At 45.3% G+C, this 17,782-nt stretch overlaps 1 protein-coding gene across 1 annotated transcript in view; it reads right to left on the bottom strand.

The window, feature by feature from the left end:
- Ubxn7 (UBX domain protein 7) overlaps positions 1-2,487 on the bottom strand; it is a 59,566-nt gene extending 57,079 nt beyond the window's left edge. Inside the window, exon 1 of the mRNA XM_036203996.1 lies at positions 2,351-2,487. Coding sequence (XP_036059889.1) covers positions 2,351-2,423 — 73 coding nt within the window. The 5' untranslated portion in view covers positions 2,424-2,487. The remainder of the gene's footprint in view (positions 1-2,350) is intronic.
- Positions 2,488-17,782: the final 15,295 nt, after the last annotated feature.

Raw genomic sequence — 17,782 nt, 5'->3', positions numbered from 1 at the left:
GAAGCCTAACAGCATTCAGCAGTCATTCCCCACCAATGACTCCCCCAAAATATTTGTAACTTTTAGGGGGCTTTGAGTACAGCTCAGTGGCAGAGTAGGTACTTAACATATTCAAGACCTTAAGTTTAATCCTCAGCACAAAAAAGAAAAGAAAAAAGAAAGAAATTAACAATAGTCTAAGGAGCCAGGCATAGTGGCTCATGCCTGTAATGCAGCAGACAGAGGCCAGGGTAAGAGAAATCAAGCCAGTCTGAAACTACAAAGTCAGAATTTGCCCCACAAAAGACTACTGTAAGGAATTTTTTTTTTCTGTAGACTTCCAGAAACCACTATATACCAGGGGACTCCAATATGATCCAGCAACACAGAAGCTTAGGCCAGAAACAAGACTGGCAGACAAAAATAGATTTAAAGCAATTGAGTCTTACTTATTTCAGCACATTCTGGTTTCTGTGTATATGTTTTGAAAATGTTGCACAGGAAATAATGTGAGGTTAAAACAATTGAGTTTCTCGCTGGGCGGTGGTGGCGCACGTCTTTAATCCCTGCACTCAGGAGGCAGAGCCAGGCAGATCTCTGTGAGTTCGAGGCCAGCCTGGTCTACAGAGTGAGATGCAGTACAGGCACCAAAGCTACAGAGAAACCCTGTCTCGGAAAAAACAAAAAACAAAAAACAACAAAAACAAAACAATTGAGTTTCTGAAAGAAGAAAATGAAGTGGTAGTAATTTGCCCAATAGCCTAAAATTAAATAGTGATACCTTAAACTATCTCAGGAAACCCTGAGAAAGATTAATAATATTTCTCTGTGTGACTCGATAGATTTTTCTATGCAAACAATGCAGCAGTATTAACTTCTATACACTGAAATCTAATTTCTTTCCATAATGTTGGTTTCCATAATGCTGGACACCAGGAAATCCACATATAAGTACAATAATCTGACCACAAAGCTTAACAATATTTTCAGTTATCTAACTTTTCACCTCAATTTTATTACAAATCTTATTTTAACAGCTTTGATATACTTCATGTGACAAGACAAAAAACAATGCATCAACCATCTAATTATCGTTTCAAATCAAAAAATAAAAGTAGCTTCAATTGTAAAACTGCAAACAACGTGTATTGGTTAAAATACCATGTCTTACAGATCTGACACGTCAAACTCAAGAACATAAACCAGAAATATTCTCCACATCTAACAAATTATCACCAAAGAAAAGAGAGCCCTGCTAAGAGCGAGAACTAACTTTCTGACCTCTTTTCAAAATGACAAACTAGAACGGCAAAATCACACTCAGGCACATGGAGTACTCCTCTCTCAAATCACTCCACAGAGAACTTCATCATTTGCTCCGCCCTCTAATAACTCATGCAAAAAAAGTTGAGCACCATCAGAGAGAAACAAGACACACAGCGCATTCACAGAATGGCTTAGAGCCTTTCCTCCGGGCTAAGAGAACCTGCGTCTGCCCTTCGTCGGGGTCCGGAGGGAAAGAAAAACCTAGGCCTAAGGTTTCGCGGATACTGACACCCAGAAACAGATTTCTCGGCACGAAGTTTCTGCCGCCATCCCTATTTTATCAGCAAAGGCTCAGGCGCCATCGTCTCGATCTTTGATTTTATTATGAGGATGTGGAAAAGGCCACCCAGGATTACTCTAGGCCTCCGGCCCCCCATTAGGCTTAGGGGTCCCCCCTCACTCCTATCTTAAACCCTCGGTCCGTAAGGTACTCCTCCGCACCCCTTGTTCCTGGCGGCTAGTCCCCCGGGATGTATAAAGGCGCGGCGGAACCCCCCCCCCGCCCCGGCCTCGCCGTTAAAGCGAGAAAGAAGGCCCTCGCACGCCAGGGCCACCGCCAAGGCTCGGGGGGCCCAGCGAGGGGAAGGGCAGGCAGGGGCGGAGGGACGGTGACCTGGCCGGGAAGAGAGGGCAGCGTGAGGGGACGCACTGCACCCCCCGTCCGCCGGCCGCACGGTACCCCCAGGAGCTGGTGAAGGAGGAAGAGGGCGGTGGCCCGGGTGCGGCCCCCTACTCCTCCCGCCCGCGGGTCCCCGGGCGCGGGCACCGCGGACTCGGCCCATCCCCTGATCTGGGCGGGCAGGGGGCGTGGGGGCCTGTCTAGGACCTGAGAGGACACCGAATCGAGGGACTAGCGGGGAAGCAGCCTCCCGCCCGAGCCGCAGAGCCCGGACGCCGTCGTCGCCTGTTCCTCAGGAGAGAGGACAGGAGCTGAGCGGAAAGCCCGAGGGAGGAAGGTGAGGTGAAGCCGGGGGCAGCCCCGACAGCCTCGCGGTCCCCCCCCACCCCCGCCGACTCTTCACCTTCCCGTAACCGCGTCTCTTACCGGTGATGGCCGTGAACTGCTGGATTAACCCCTTCAGCGCCGACGACGCCGCGGAGCCCCCGTGGGCAGCCATCTTACCGCCGCCGCCGCCGCCGCCGCCGCCGAACAACAACACAGACACACACACACACACTCACACACACGGGCCTCCCTCCCCCACGCCGTTGCGTGCTGTGCGCAGACGCACTGACGGGCCCCAAGGCTCCGCCCCCTCCCGCTGGCGCGCGACTCGCGCAGGCGTACTCTGCGCCGGCCGCCGCGCGCCCTGCGGTGGTGCCGTTCCCGCTTTGCTACCCTGCTAGGCTCGTGTTCTTGGAAACATACGTGATGCCTTCTTCGAGCTCGGAAGATAGGCCTCCTAAATACCGTGCTGAAGCCCAGCGTCAGAAAGAAGCTTCAGAACTGAAATACCAAAACCTTAATGCTACCGCAGGGTTTCACGTATAAGTAGGTATTTTGTTTGGTTCTGTGAGATGAGTGCGTTTCTTAAATTCTAAAGTGTAAATTTAAAAAATTAGTCAAAAATGAACCAGTTCGCTGGCGGTGGTGGTTCACACCTTTAATCCCAGCACTCGGGAGGCAGAGGCAGGCGGATCTCTGTGAGTTCCAGGCCAGCCTGGGCTACAGAGCGAGATCCAGGAAAGGTGCAAAACTACACAGAGAAACCCTGGGGGGGGGGGGGGGGGGTTGCGCGGGGAGGTTTGTTTTTTAAAGATTTATTTATTATGTATACAGTGTTCTATCTGCATGTAGGCCCGCAGGCCAGAAGAGGGCATCAGATCTCATTGTAGATGGTTGTGAGCCACCATGTGGGTGCTGGGAATTGAACTCAGGACCTCTGGAATAACAGCCAGTGCTCTTAACCTCTGAGCCATCTCTCTAGCCCTATTCTTATTTTCTTAAGATAAAAATGAGGAAGTGCTGGGCAGTGCTGGTGCACGCCTTTAATCTCAGCACTCGGTCGGCAGAGGCAGGCGGATCTCTGTGAGTTCGAGGCCAGCCTGGGCTACGGAGCAAGTTCCAGGACAGCCGTGGCTACACAGATAAACCCTGTCTCAATACCCACCCACCCCCAAAAAAGTTAAACAATGGAAAAATGGCTCGGCTGTTAAGAGCACTTGTCGCTTTTGCAGAGGACTCAGAATTAGTTCCCAGCAACTGCAGTGTAACTCAACAACTATCTGAACTCCAGTCCCAGGAGATCTGGCAGCCTCCTTAGGCACCACACACATGTGGTACACAAGTATTCCATGCAGATCAGAACACCCACACACATAAAATAAAAAAGAAGGAAATTATTTTTAAAAATAGAACAAAAGGGCTGGAAAGATGGCTCAGAGGTTAAGAGCATTGACTACTGTTCTTCCAGAGGTCCTGAGTTCAGTTCCCAGCAACCACATGGTGGCTCACAACCATCTGTAATGAGAACTGGCACCCTCTTCTGGTGAGCAGGGATACATATACAGACAGAGCACTGTATACATAATAAATAAGTAAATCTTTAAAAAAAAAATAGAAGGAGGGTCTGGAGAGATGGCTCAGTGGTTAAGAGCACTGGCTGCTCTTCCAGAGGTCCTGAGTTCAATTCCCAGCACCCACATAGCAGCTCACAGCTGTCTGTAACTCTAGTTCCAGGGGTTTTGACACCTTCACACCAATGTACATAAAATAAAGTTAAATAAATTATAAAAAAAAAAAAAAAAAGAAGGAAAAAAAAGGACACAATGTAATTGGATGGTCCTGAAGTTGTAGATCAAAAGTCCAGATCAAAGCTGGGCAGTGGTGGTTCTGCCTTTAATCCCAGCACTCAGAATGCAGAGGCAGGACTGCACAGAGAAATCCTGTCTCAAGAAAAAAAAAAAGTCCAGATCAAGAAATAGAAAGATTCCTTTAAAACCTGGCAGAGGCAGGCAGGTTTATAACGTCACAGCCTGGTCTACAGAGTGAGTTCCAGGCCAGCCAAGGCTACATAGTGAGACTGTCTCCAAGGAAAAAAGACGTAGGGAAGGCAGGCAGAGAAGAAAGGAAAAAGAATAAAATTGGGCTTTGAACCCAGACAAGAATAAGCTAACAAGATTGGGGGATGGAATACAGCAAATGCAAAAAGGAAGTCCAGAAGTTAAAAAAAAAAAAATCTCTGTTATTGGGGCCAAGCTAGGGAGATGATTCCGTATAAAAGTGCGTGGCCAAGCCTGCCGGCCTGAGTTCAATCCCCTTGGCCAGTCTTTTAGGTAGACCCAGTGTTCCCACCATCAGAAACAAATATTAGGACTCTGTGGGAGAAGCATTCACAAGACCCTTGTGAATTTGGTTTGATCCCAGCACTTAAAAAAAAAAAAAATGTGGGCTTAGATGCAAGATTGTAAAACATCAGAAGCAAACTTCTGCCCTCCAGGGTTCTCCCATTGTGCTGTAAGCCTGTATTTAAGACCTCCTCCCTCCCTCCTTCAATAAACGACATTCGGCATTCAAAAAAAAGGGGGAAAGAAAGAAATTGAAGACAGCCATGTTCTAAAAAAGGAAATGGTGATGGTGTCATGGGCCTATGAGGATGCTGGACTAAAGTCTATCAAATTGTGCACAAAGGAAAATTGTATACTATGTGAATTATCTGTCAATAAAGATCTTATATTTAAAAAATGTGGAGTAAACATTCTGTTATGGCATTCAGCTGTGTTGTATCAGGAAAGCCCATCTCAGACAGCAGAGGCAGTGAGGGGAGAGTTCATGCGCAGCGCTGCAGGGCTTCAGCTCCATGTCTAACTCTGGAGACACGCCCTTGTCTGTGCGAGTGTTGTCCCAGGCTCATGGCCAGGTGGCTGCCGCACTTTGCAACACCACATGGAGGTACCTCAGACAGAGGAAGAAGCGCCATCTCTCCTGCTAACAAAGGGACCATTTTCTAGAAGTCTCTTTGGAGGCTTTCCTTCAGAGTCCATTGCTTTGAACTGAGTTACAGCTCCCTTCCTAAGCCAGTCCCTAGGCCGGGGGTGGGAGAGAAACGTAACTGGTTTAGTATAGCATATGGCTTTGTGGAGGAAGGTGCTTTAAAGCACCAGAATGTGGTACTTGAAAAGGAGACAGGAGGAGGAGGGATTGAGGTTAATTAGGCAACAAACAGACTCTTTTCCATTCATAAAACTTCTCTGTGAACATGATGAAATTCTCCTGCACTTCCCTTTTTTCTGGTTCTCCTTTTACCCAGAATCCTTCTGAGTAACAGTTTTCCAGGTTCTTTAATACCAGGAAAACAATCACTAGAAACTTCCACCCCTCAAGATGAAATTTAAACATTGATATTGTGCAGTTAAGAGCACTAGTTGCTCTTCTAGAAGACCCAGGTTCAATTCCCAGCACCCATTGGGAGCTCACAGCAGTCTGTAATACCAATACCAGGGGATCCGATACCTGGCCTCCTCAGGCACTGCATACAGGTGGTACACAGAAATAAGTAGGGACAAAATACTCATACACATAAAAAATAAAAATCAATGGGACTGGAGAGATGGATCAGAGGTTAAGAGCACTGACTGTTCTTCCTGAGGTCCTGAGTTAAATTCCCAGCAACCACAGGGTGGCTCACAACCATCTATGATGAGATCTGGTGCCCTCTTCTGGCATGTAGGCATACATGCAAGCAGAATACTCTACACACTAAATAAATAAATCTTTATAAATAAATAAATAAATAAAATCAAGGTTAAAAATGTTTAAAATGATATTGTAAAAGTTGTCAGAATTATAGTCTTGAACTTGCAAGCAACTGCCTCTGCTTCCTGAGTGCTGAGAGAACAGGTGTGCTCCATCATACCCAGCTGTCTTGTCTTTAAGGAACCACTTACAGGAGTCACACACTACTGGAGTCATAGGTCTCCTCAGAATCAAAGAGAGGGTATGTGGACTGTCCCCTACGGAGGAAAGAATAGCCAGCCAGTACTTTGAATGAAGAGCTTCCAGGAGGGGAGATGTGGCAGTCCTCTGTGGAAAGGGAAGTTCTTCACTTTTGCTACTGTTTTGATCTCCATTATCCCTGGTTTAGCTAATACCACAAATGGTACTCCATGCAGCCTTTCAGACTTCACACGTGTGCAAACACTGTAGCAGATGTAGAGCACTTGAGCCTCTTTTCCTAAGGAGTGAGGTAAGAGCTGAGGAAGGTGTGGTCTTGGTTCTGTTACCACATGGAGAGCGTGCAGAGGAACAGTAGTCATTGGGAGGCTCGGCTGTGTCTGTCTGGGATGATACAGACCTGAAGAATGTCAATGATTTTAGGTGGAGTATTGGGTAACATTCCAGGAGCAAAGACACAACAGTGTACAAAAGCAGTTACTGGGGAAATAAGTAGTCTTTTGAGGCTATTGTATGAAATCCATGTCATTCTTGGTGGAAATGAGATTACAAAAGAATGCAAATCAGTTGTTGTGAAGGCCATTTCTGTTGATGTTTGTTTTTTATTCTCTGGGCTCTTTACTCTTTTGGGGGGGCCTGCCACCCAGCTCCCAGATAAATCACCAAAAAAAAAAGAAAAAAAAAGTTGTCAGAATTAAAGTCGCTTTTGTCAAGCCTTCCTTCATAAGGAATAAACAAAGCTGAGAGGTTATGAGGGAGAGGTTGGAGAGCGAAAACTGATCACAGAAGACTTCTGCAAGCACAGCCATACACAAAGGTCACCACCATACCTTTCCACTGATACCCCAGTGCAGATGTTAGCCCAGCACCTGTCTGCTTAATCTCAGACTGAAGCCACCATACAATAGACACTTGTAGCCAGCAATTATAGTCCCAGAACACTTCATGTAATCCTTTACATTTCACATTTATATATTCCTCTTGTCGCAAGCTTGGCGGCACGAATCCCGGGAAGTGAAATCCCAGGAAGCTGAGGCAGAAGGATTACTAGTTCCATGTCAATCTGGAGTTACATACCAAGATCCTGATTCAAAAATAAAATTCTCCTTGCCTCACCCTTTTTTAATACAACTGTGCTTTACTGTGACATGTATTTGTACATTGCAATGCTCTTATAGACCCCAATTAAATATTAGTCTTTCAAGAATTAAAGCTACTATAGTGCCACATACAAGAACTTGTGGGGTTGGGGACTTAGCTCAGTGGTAGAGTGCTTGCCTAGCAAGCGCAAGGCCCTGGGTTCAATCCTCAGCTCCAAAAAAAAAAACCTTGTGTCAGTATGAATACAAGTCTTACTGCTCTGGAGGAAAACAGTGAAATATAGAATTATTGGTTTATATAGCCAGTTTATGTTTGATTTTATAAAAAGCCAGAAAACATGGGGCTGGAGAGATAGCTCTTAGCAGTTAAGAGCACTTCCTGCTTTTGCAGAGGACCTGGGTTTATTCCCCAGCACCCACATGGTTGCCCACAACCATCCATAACTCCAGTCCCAGGGGATCTGATGCTGTCTTCTGACCTCTGAGGGCACCAGGCACACATGTTATACACAAAAATATGTGCAGGCAAAACAGTCAAACACATCCAACAAAATCTTTAAATTTTTTTAAAGAACCCAGAAAACATCCTTGTGGTTTTAAATTTCAGTTGGGGAAGGCTAATTGGCGGTCATCATTTTAACCAACAGACATAACATTACTAACATTCGGACAGTGTAGCCTGGCATGGTGGTGCAAGCTGTGACCCCATGTGCTCTGGAGGCTTAGGCACACCCATGGCAAAAGCCTATATTAAGATAGTTTTGCAGCCAGGCGGTGGTGGCACACGCCTTTAACCCCAGCACTCAGGAGGCAGAGCCAGGTGAATCTCTGTGAGTTCGAGGCCAGCCTGGTCTACAGAGCGAGATCTAGGACAGGCACTAAGACTACACAGAGAAACCCTGTCTGGGGCGGGGGGGGGAGACAGTTTTGCTGTTTTTTATAGAGAGCTTTGGATTGTTTTCCTCATGTGAGCAAGACCCTGGTTCAATCCCTAATAGCACACATTCAGAAAAAGAAAAGACAATATTTTGTATTCCTAATGCAATGTGTTAGGAAGTGCCAAGTAGCACCTATGACATATTCTTGGAAAAATTGTTACCAGTTAAACTTATGAATTCTACTTTTCTTTTCTTTTTGTTTTTGTTTTCCGAGACAGGGTTTCTCTGTGTAGCTTTGCACCTTTCCTGGAACTCACTTGGTAGCCCAGGCTGGCCTCGAACTCACAGAGATCCGCCTGGCTCTGCCTCCCAGGTGCTGGGATTAAAGGCATGCACCACCACTGCCCAGCTGAGTTCTACTTTTCAAACTAGAAAAAATACAGGAAGATAGGGGATGAGTTAAAAGATGCTAGAGGAACCCCTCTAGACAGTCCCGAAGATTGGCAGTCACAAGACAGCTGCCCTGGTCACTTAAAACAAGTCTGTGTTGAGTGTGGTGACATGTCTGGGAGCCTAGACACAGAGACCAATGCAAGAGGATGGAGAGTGGTTTTGGGTCTTTATCCAAATGACTCTCCCAACAGAACAGCTTTGCAGAAGCCGCAGCTGCAGTGTGGTGAGGTGATAGTGAATTAAAGACTCCATTAGCTCCAATCATGGAAGCCCTCCAGGAGAGAGGGAAGGATGTGGCTCTGAAGAGCGAAAATCAAGAAACAGAGGTAGAGGGACATGGGGGCTAAAGATGAGGGTAAAAGTCAGGAGCAACCTCAGGGCTTCACACCTGGGAAGGGGGAAAGGTGATGCTCCGGCTAGTCTTAGGTCAACTTGACACAAATTAGGGTTATCGGAAAGGAGGGAACCTCAACTGAGAAAATGCCTTTATAAGATCTGGCTGTAGCCCATTCTCTTCATTAGTGATTGATGCAGGAAGGCCCAGCCCATTGTGGGTGGTTCCACCCCTGGGCTGGTGGTTCTAGGTTCTATAAGAAAGGAGTCTTGAGCAAGCCATGATGAGCAAGCCAGTAAGCAGCACCCTTCCATAGCTTCTGCATCAGACCCTGCCTCCAGGTTCCTGCCCTGTTTGAGTTCTTGTCCTGACTTCTTTCGATAATGAACAGTAATATGGAAGAATAAGCCAAATAAACCCTTTCATCCACAACTTGCTTTGTGGTCATGATGTTTCACTGCAGCAGTAGAAGCCCTGATTAAGAGGTGAGTTCAAGTTGTAAAATTAAGTATAACTCTTAACCTACAAAGTCATATACTAGTAAGCATACCTTTACTTTTTTGTAATTCAATTTTTTTTTTTTTTTGAGCTGAGGATTGAACCCAGGGCCTTGCGCTTGCTAGGCAAGCGCTCTACCACTGAGCTAAATCCCCAACCCTGTGTAATTCAATTTTTATTACTTCCAGGCAAGGAAGGTGTTACAAAACCATGGGTGGAGTAGGATGGTGAATAATCACCTATATTATATACTATTATTTACCATCAAAATATTTTATTCTCAGGCTGACAAGATGGCTCAGTGGGTGAAGGCATTTGCTGCCATGCCTGACAACAGAATTTGATCCCTGAACCCATGTAGTAGAAGGAGAGAACCACTTTCCACAAGTCCCCTGATCTCCATACAACTGCTGTGGTATGTGTGAGTGCGCACACACAACAAGGCAACTTGTGGAAGAGTTTATTGGAGGCTTACAGTTTCAGAGGATGAGTCCGTGACCATCACAGTGGGGAGTATGGCAGCAGGCATGGTGCTGAAGTAGGAAGTAGCAGCTAGAACTTACATCTTGAGACAGAACCACCAGGCACACACACACACACACACACACACACACACACACACACACACACACAGAGAGAGAGAGAGAGAGAGAGAGAGAGAGAGAGAGAGAGAGAGAGAGAGAGAGAGTGTGTGCTGGGAATGGTTTGGGCTTTTGAAACCTCAAAGCCCACCCCAGTGATACCCCTCCTCCAAGGCTACACTTCCTAATACTTCCCAAACAGTTACACTAACTGTGGACCGAGCTTTCAAATATACAGGCCAGTGGAGGCCATTCTTATTCAAACTGCCATAAAATGTAATGATGATTTTTTTTATAGTATTTATTCCCATGGATAGCAATAGGGTGTTTTATTGCAAAGCCCTTAGTAAACAGCTAAATGTCCCCTTTCCTAAGCCAGTGGCCACCTCCAGAAGGCCAAGGACAGAACAGCTGAGTTGTGAGGGGAGAAGAATAGTTTTGTGGGACTCTGGGGACAGATGAGACCCCAGGCACTACAGTCAGAGGTGGCTGTTTCTCGTTCTAACAAGTTCACTTTCAGTGAGGTAGCAGTGGAGTCACCAAGTACCACAACTTGTGTAAGTGTTGGGTACTGATGACACCATTATCTCATCTGGGTAACATCTGAATTTCTACTGAAGGGAGGCCCTTCTGTTTGAGGGCCATGACAGGAAGTTTCTTGAGCTTTGGCTGTGGAGCCAAGCACAGCTAAGCATACATGAGTTCCAGTGGGGAGCAGGCTTGTCATCAGCCACTTGATTAGACAGTTGTTTTCATACTTGTATCTCCCCAGGAACCAGAACCCCTAAGGGAGACTTGCAGTTAATTTCCCCCAGAGAACCTAAACGTGTACATCTGCACACAGACACAGGAGCAGTCTAATGACAGTCTCCAAGTAACCACTGACTTCCTCCCTATGTTGTGGTGATGTGTTGGTCACCATCTTCTCTGCAAATCATCCCCTGTCCCCTGCCACAGGCCTCATAACCTAGCAGGATCTGGTTTCCTAAGCATTTCCAGAGAAGAGGCAGAAGTCAAGGAGAAAGGTGGCACTTGGCAGATGGCAGATTAAAGGCGTGCACCAGGCCAGTAGGGTCTATATGGTTCCAGGCCAGCAAGGCTATATAGTGGCACCTTGTCTCAAAACCAAACCAAAACAAAAAAACTTGTCTGAACTTGGTAGCTCATGCCTTTAACTCTAACACTCAGGAAACAGAAGTGTACAGATCTGAGTTCAAGACCAGCTTCATCACCAGCCAGGGCTACAAAGTGAGAACCTACCTCAGAACACAGTCTCTCTATCTCTCTGTCTCTCTCTCTCTCTGTCTCTCTCTCTCTCTCTCTCTGTCTCTCTCTCTCTCTGTCTCTCTCTCTCTCTCTCTCTCTCTCTCTCTCTCTCTCTCTCTCTCCCAGTGGCTTTAGTATTAGAGAGTTGCTTCTCTTACTTAATATCAAAAAGTAGGCAGAGATAGAATTGTTCAGTGAAGTCAGAAGTGATCTCTTTGCCTTTTGCACATATTTCCAAGACAGCTTTTGTAGCTCCAGCTATTACAACAAGCATCTATCCCATGACTTAAAAGGTTTAAGGCAGGAAAAAAGTGGGAAAGGGCAAGGTAAAACATTATTAGATTCTTCCATCAGATTTCTGCATTTTCCCATTGACTATGATTATGTTTGAGAAGTCCCTCACTGTAATGATAAGACCTGGATAGAGGTTAGTGTATCCGTCACCACTACAGTGCTATGGCCAAAGTACCTGAGCAATGCTTTGTCTCACAGTCTGTCGTTGCTCCCCTAGTCCCCAAGGTTCATGGCCCTCTGTCTTAGTTACTGCTTTATTACTGTGAAGACACACCATGACCAAGGCCACTCTCATAAAGCAAAGTATTAAATTGTGTTATTGTGGGGCTAGAAAGGTGGTTCAGCGGTTAAGGGCACTGATTGCTTTCCCAAAGGACCCAGGTTCAAATGCCAGCACCCACATGGCAGCTAATAACTGTAACTACAAGACCTGTCATCTAACTGTGTTGTCCATTAGCATGCCAAAGTGCATGCTTGGCTTCTAGGCTTACTCAGTACCTGTAGATCTGCCCAGCACTTCTCCAGCCCCCAAACCTCTCCAGCCTAGGGGCTTTTTTCCCCTCTGCCCCAGATTCTCTCTCTTATATAAACCTGCTCTTTTGGCAGCCATGTGCTCTTGGTTCTCTTTGCCCCCCTTTTCTCTCTCTCTCTCTTCTCTTCCTCTCCTCTACCTCCCCTCCTCTCATGGCCCTGTTCAGTCTGGACTCTTCCAGATGCCTCTGGCGGGCCTCTCCTCATATCTACAGTAAAATCCTTCTCTTCAGCCACACCTTGGAGCAGTCATGCCCTAATTTTCATTCAGTTCTCAGAGTCTAGTCAATGAACCAAGCTGTCATTGATTGATTCGCTAGGTTTATAACCTATTCTGGTGTTACTTGTTACCATGGATATAGACCGAAAAATCAATGTTTTCCTAGGAGCATGGGGAGTCTTACTCTCCTGGGGAATTTTTCTGTAACTCACTACAGAGAAAAAGTCAATTTTCCAAGTGTATAAAGAATTCTCTGGAAATTGAGAAAAAAAGACCAACATCTCAACAGAAAGAACTCAAACAGAAAAATACATACAAATGGTCCAGAACATTGAAAGAAAAACTAACTTTATTCTAGAGCGTTGGTATCTCAGTGGTAGTTAGCTGAATAAAGGTCCTGGGTTCTTCCCCAGCACCAACACAGAAGCACCTCAACATCTTTGTTGTTTTGAAATTAATTAATTGATCTTGGGCGGTGTCTGTGTCGTGTATATCATGCAGCGTCTCATATATCATGTGCAGTGTCTCATGTATATGTGCATAGGTGTGGAGGTCAGAGGACAGCTTCCAGAAGTTGATTCTCTCCTTCCATCTTGTGGGTCCCAGAGACCAAATTCAAGTCATTAGGCAAACAACTTTACCCGTTAGGACATCTCAAAGGTTCTCAACTTCTTTTGTAAATTAATGCTTTATTTATTTATTTATTTAACACCATGTGCAAGGACCTGCAGCAAAGCACAAACCACCGCCATGAAATCAAGGTACAAGGCCGGGCGGTGGTGGCGCACACCTGTAATCCCAGTACTCAGGAGGCAGAGGCAGGGGGAGCTCTGTGAGTTCTGAGTTCCAGGCCAGCCTGGTCTATAAAGTGAGTTCCAGGACAGCCAGGACTAAACAGAGAAACCCTGTCCTGAAAAAAAAAAAGAAAAAAGAAAAAAAAAGAAATTAAGGTACACTATCAAAGGACAGTTAATGCATATGCCACCAAATTTTAAAAATATGTGTTTATGCCCAGGAGGCCTCAATCCTTCACAAAGAACCACAGGCAACTGAGGAATGCTGAGAGCCAATCATCTCCCCAAGGAAGAGCACACCAATTGGTTATCCAATACTCAATGGTCAGCCCTGAAAAATTCAAATAACACTATAGACTGTGTGGGTTGTATTTAGGAGTATACGTATACACATATGTGTATATATTATGTGTGTAAGAACAATTAATGAAAAAAGAGGCCATGAAACTTGAAAGAATGCAAGGAAGAGTATATGGAATGATTTAGAGCAGCGGTTCTCCACCTTCCTAATGTTGTGACCCTTAATACAGTTCTTCGTGTGTGGGGACCCAACCATATAATTATTTTCGTTGCTACTCATAACTATAATTTTACTACTGTTATGAAGTGCAATATAAATATCTGATATTCGGGTGGCCTTAGTCAATATTAGATTCAAAAATAAGCCCCACCTGCCCAAGGACCAGGTAACTTCCTGAGATTCTAGGAATTGTAGTTCTTGGAAACTAACAACAAAGCCTCATGGAAAAGTATGGTGGCCTGTGGGTTTTGCCCATATTAAGCTCCACCAGCAGTGTCTTGGGGCCACTTACCTGGAAAGTTTCCAGTTGATGATCCTGGCCATATTCCATCTTCATCGGTATTTATTATTTTTAATACAAGCTTGTTTGAGTTCAGCCAAAATGGTAGAACTGGTTTTTCTGGTGAATTTCAGGATTAACAGTCAACCCCTGTGAAAACAGACATTCGACCCTAAAAGGGTCTTGACCCACAGAAGTATTGATTTTTAGATTTATAAAAACAAAGCCTGCTAAGCACTCACCAATGGTGGGAAGCAAGCTGTCTGCTCTAAGCTGTGTGGGTGATCTGATGTCAGTGACTCTTGTAATTGTTACTCCTAGTCTAGCCTGCCTTCTTTCTTTCTTTCTTTTCTTTTCTTTTTTTTTTTTTTTTTTTGGTTTTTCAAGACAGGGTTTCTCTGTAGCTTTGGAGGCTGTCCTGGAACTCACTCTGTAGACCAGGCTGGCCTCGAACTCAGAACTCACAGAGCTCCCCCTGCCTCTGCCTCCTGAGTACTGGGATTACAGGCGTGTGTCACCACCACCCGGCTTAGCCTTATTTCTTAATTCAGGTTTATTCTCGAGAGTTACTAGGCTCCATTTACACTGGTTCATGTCTTTCAAGAGACACATCTGATCTTATCCAAGAGCCCGACTCTGTTATTTCTAGGGTGTATCCTACTAGCAGCATTGAGAATGTAATGATTATGTCTAAGGGCTTAATTTTATAAGGAGGCAATTTCAAAGAGGAATTCTCAGCACCTTCATGAGTAGAGAATTGTACAGACTTGAGGGACTTGTAAAGACTCAGTTAAATTGTCAAAGACAGCTTTAGGTAACAGCCTGTGTATGGAGTGGGGCACACCCCTTATCTTTTTGAATCAGCAACTCTAATCATGGTCAACCTGAACACTCAGGCCTTTTGTGTCCTAACTAAGATCCTCAGTTATGCTTCAATTGCTTCAGTGTTCTCCTGTAAGGTAAAAAGTCTGAGCTCACTTCCAGGTTTTAAAAACCCACCAATTCCTAAACGCAAAAAAATCCATCAATCCCTCAGCTTGAAAACCCACCAATCCCCAGGGCTCACCCCAAGCTCAGGACTTGAAATCATACCAATCCTTACCCTTGAAAATCCTGCCCCTCAAGAAACCCTGTATAAGCCTGTCTCCTGCTCGGTTAGTTCCCGGCTGCTGATTGCCTCAGCAGAGGCAGCCACCTCTTGAGTCTCTCCCAATAGATCTCTGTGTAAGGTTTGTTACTGAAGAGACACTAGTCCACTTGAGCATGTGGCTCTCTGACAGGCCTTCCTTGCCCTTCTGCTCCATTCCCTCTGCCTTGCTAAAAACCATTAGATTACACTTAAAAAAAAAAAAAAAAGATTTATTTATGTATACAATATTCCTCCTGCATGTATGACTGCAGGCCAGAAGAAGGCACCAGATCTCATTACAGATGGTTGTGAGCCACCATGTGGTTGCTGGGAATTGAACTCAGAACCTCTGGAAGAGCAGCCATTGCTCTTAACCTCTGAGCCACCTCACCAGCCCTAGATTACACTTCTAAAGATAGCCATCAAGGTGTAGTCCCTTATTTGTCCACTCCCTCCTCCTGAGGCTAACTACCAAGGTCCAGCAATCAAAAGCCCCATTTGGTTCACCTAATTAACCTGACCATTCAAAATATACCACCACGTCCTAGTCCTTGTCTAAGAATGGACTAGGATGCGGTGGTAGATTTTCTCACCTTAAAACCTACACCTGCAAAGTCATTTGCTGCTGTTTCTGAGTCAGAAAGCGGCCACTTTGATTTTTCTTCTTCACTTAATAAAGGACCTCTCTGTGAAAACAGGTGCTTGTTTGTGGTTTGTGCCTAATCCAAGGGCCCAGGAGGGAACCTCTGCTGTGGAGGGGTGGGGGCGGGGGGTCTCCTTCAGTTGTGCAGAGTGACTTTGTGATATTCCTTGGCTCCAGACTGCCAGGACACTTTTCCCCTCAGAGCTATAACATACCTTCACTTCAAGATCACCTGGATAGCCAGTCTCCATATTCAATATCTACTGTTAAAATGGTCCTTGAAGGTTCTACTTCCTTTTACTTCTTTCAGAAGTTTAAGTGTTTTGCCTGCATGTGCCTCTGTGCATCAAATGTGTGGCTGGTGCCCAAGAAGGCCAGAGGAGTTATAGATGGTTGTGATTGCTGAAAATTGAATCCAGGTCCTCTGGAAGAGCAGCCAGTGCTCTTAGCTACTGATCCATCTCTCCAGCCCTGCTTTTATTTGCTTCTTTGAAACAGGGTCTTCACTTTGTAGCACTATGGGGACAAGGATGACCTGGAACTCAGAACTACCTGTGTCTGCCTCCAGAATGCTGGAATCAAATGCATGAGCCACTACATCCAGCTATATCAAAATGTTTTTTCTTGTAAACCTCTGTTGTAGGTTGTTTTGTTAACCAGTGAGGTTTCTGAGGCTGCCTGCAGCATGAGTGAGGAGAGGTTCCATACAGGCCCATGGTGACAAGGCAGCGTTGAACCCCTGAAAAGCCCACTCCAGAATGGGTACCACTCACCAAAGCTGCATCCAAGAAACACCCTGTGCAACTTGCAGGCAGTCCCACAAAGCATCTTCTCTTCTAGCTTTTGCTACTGTTTATATGTCCCTGGGGAGGTTGTTCAGTTTGTATTTTTGAGACAGCATCTAAAGAGAACCCAGGGCAGAGAAGCTGTAAATCTCAGATTGGCTTCTAACTCCCTGTGTACCTGAGGGATCCTGATCCTCCTGCCCATTCAAAGTGGTGGGATAATAGTCCCACATACACACTCTTTGTCACTGAGTATTGAACCTAAGACCTTGGGGCTGTCAGGCAAGTACTCGACTTGTTCTATTTCAAGTCTGGAGGGGGGTGGTTTGAAACAGGATTTCTGGGTGTAGCTCTGGCTGCCTTAGAGCTGTAGATAGGCTGGCCTTGAACTCAAGAGATCCGCCTGCCCCTGCCTCCTGAGTGCTGGGATTAAAGGTATGCCCCACCACCACCCAACATCATTTTTGATCCAGTTGTTCTTTGTTCACAGCAGGGCTGTAGGTCTGCCACTATCCTATCTGGAAAGCCTAAATTTTGTTTCAGTGATTTAAAAATACATCAAAACAAAATAATCCAAAAAAATTTCAATGCTCCATATCTTCCTTGCTGAAAAAATTCCTAACTTGAAACTCTTAAAACTAGCTGTTTGTGGTGGCTTGTGCTGTTACATATATACTGAGAAGGCAGAAATATGAGGATCACAAGTTCAAGGCCAGATTATTCCTCACAGTTAAGAGAGTGGCAGGGGTCAAGAAACAGGATCAAAATACATTACATATATGAGAATGGCATACGTTTTACACCCATTATGTATATTCTAATACAAAATTAAAATGCTAAACATGACAAAAAGCAGCCACATGGAGTTGTACAAACTGAGCTTTATAAACACCATGGAGTATTTTAAAAACATTTAATGTTACTTTGACTAGTTATTTCCAGCATGATTCAGAATTCCAAAGTATTAAAGATGTCTCTTTGAGAAACTCTGTTGTGCTTAAAATCTTAATTAAAAAAGCCTTGTGGGACAAGCAAGATGGCTTAGTAGTCCCCTCTGGGGAGGGGGTGAGAAGGCGCAGCATCAACAACACAGACACTGGGAGTCCATTGAAGGCAATAACAAACTCATTTATTCAATAACAGGGAAGGCCTTATATACTGTCCTCCTAGCGCCCAGTCTGTGTGGTCGTCCCTCGTTGGCTGGGCATGATCAGGAACTCTGACGTCCATCAGGAACCAACAGTGACTGTCGCTAGGCCCTCAGACAGACTCAGCAT

This window comes from Onychomys torridus, chromosome 12 (genome assembly GCF_903995425.1).
Source record: "Onychomys torridus chromosome 12, mOncTor1.1, whole genome shotgun sequence".
Taxonomy (NCBI): domain Eukaryota; kingdom Metazoa; phylum Chordata; class Mammalia; order Rodentia; family Cricetidae; genus Onychomys; species Onychomys torridus.
Note: the sequence above shows the minus strand (reverse complement) of the source record. Positions and strands in the feature narration are given on the sequence as shown.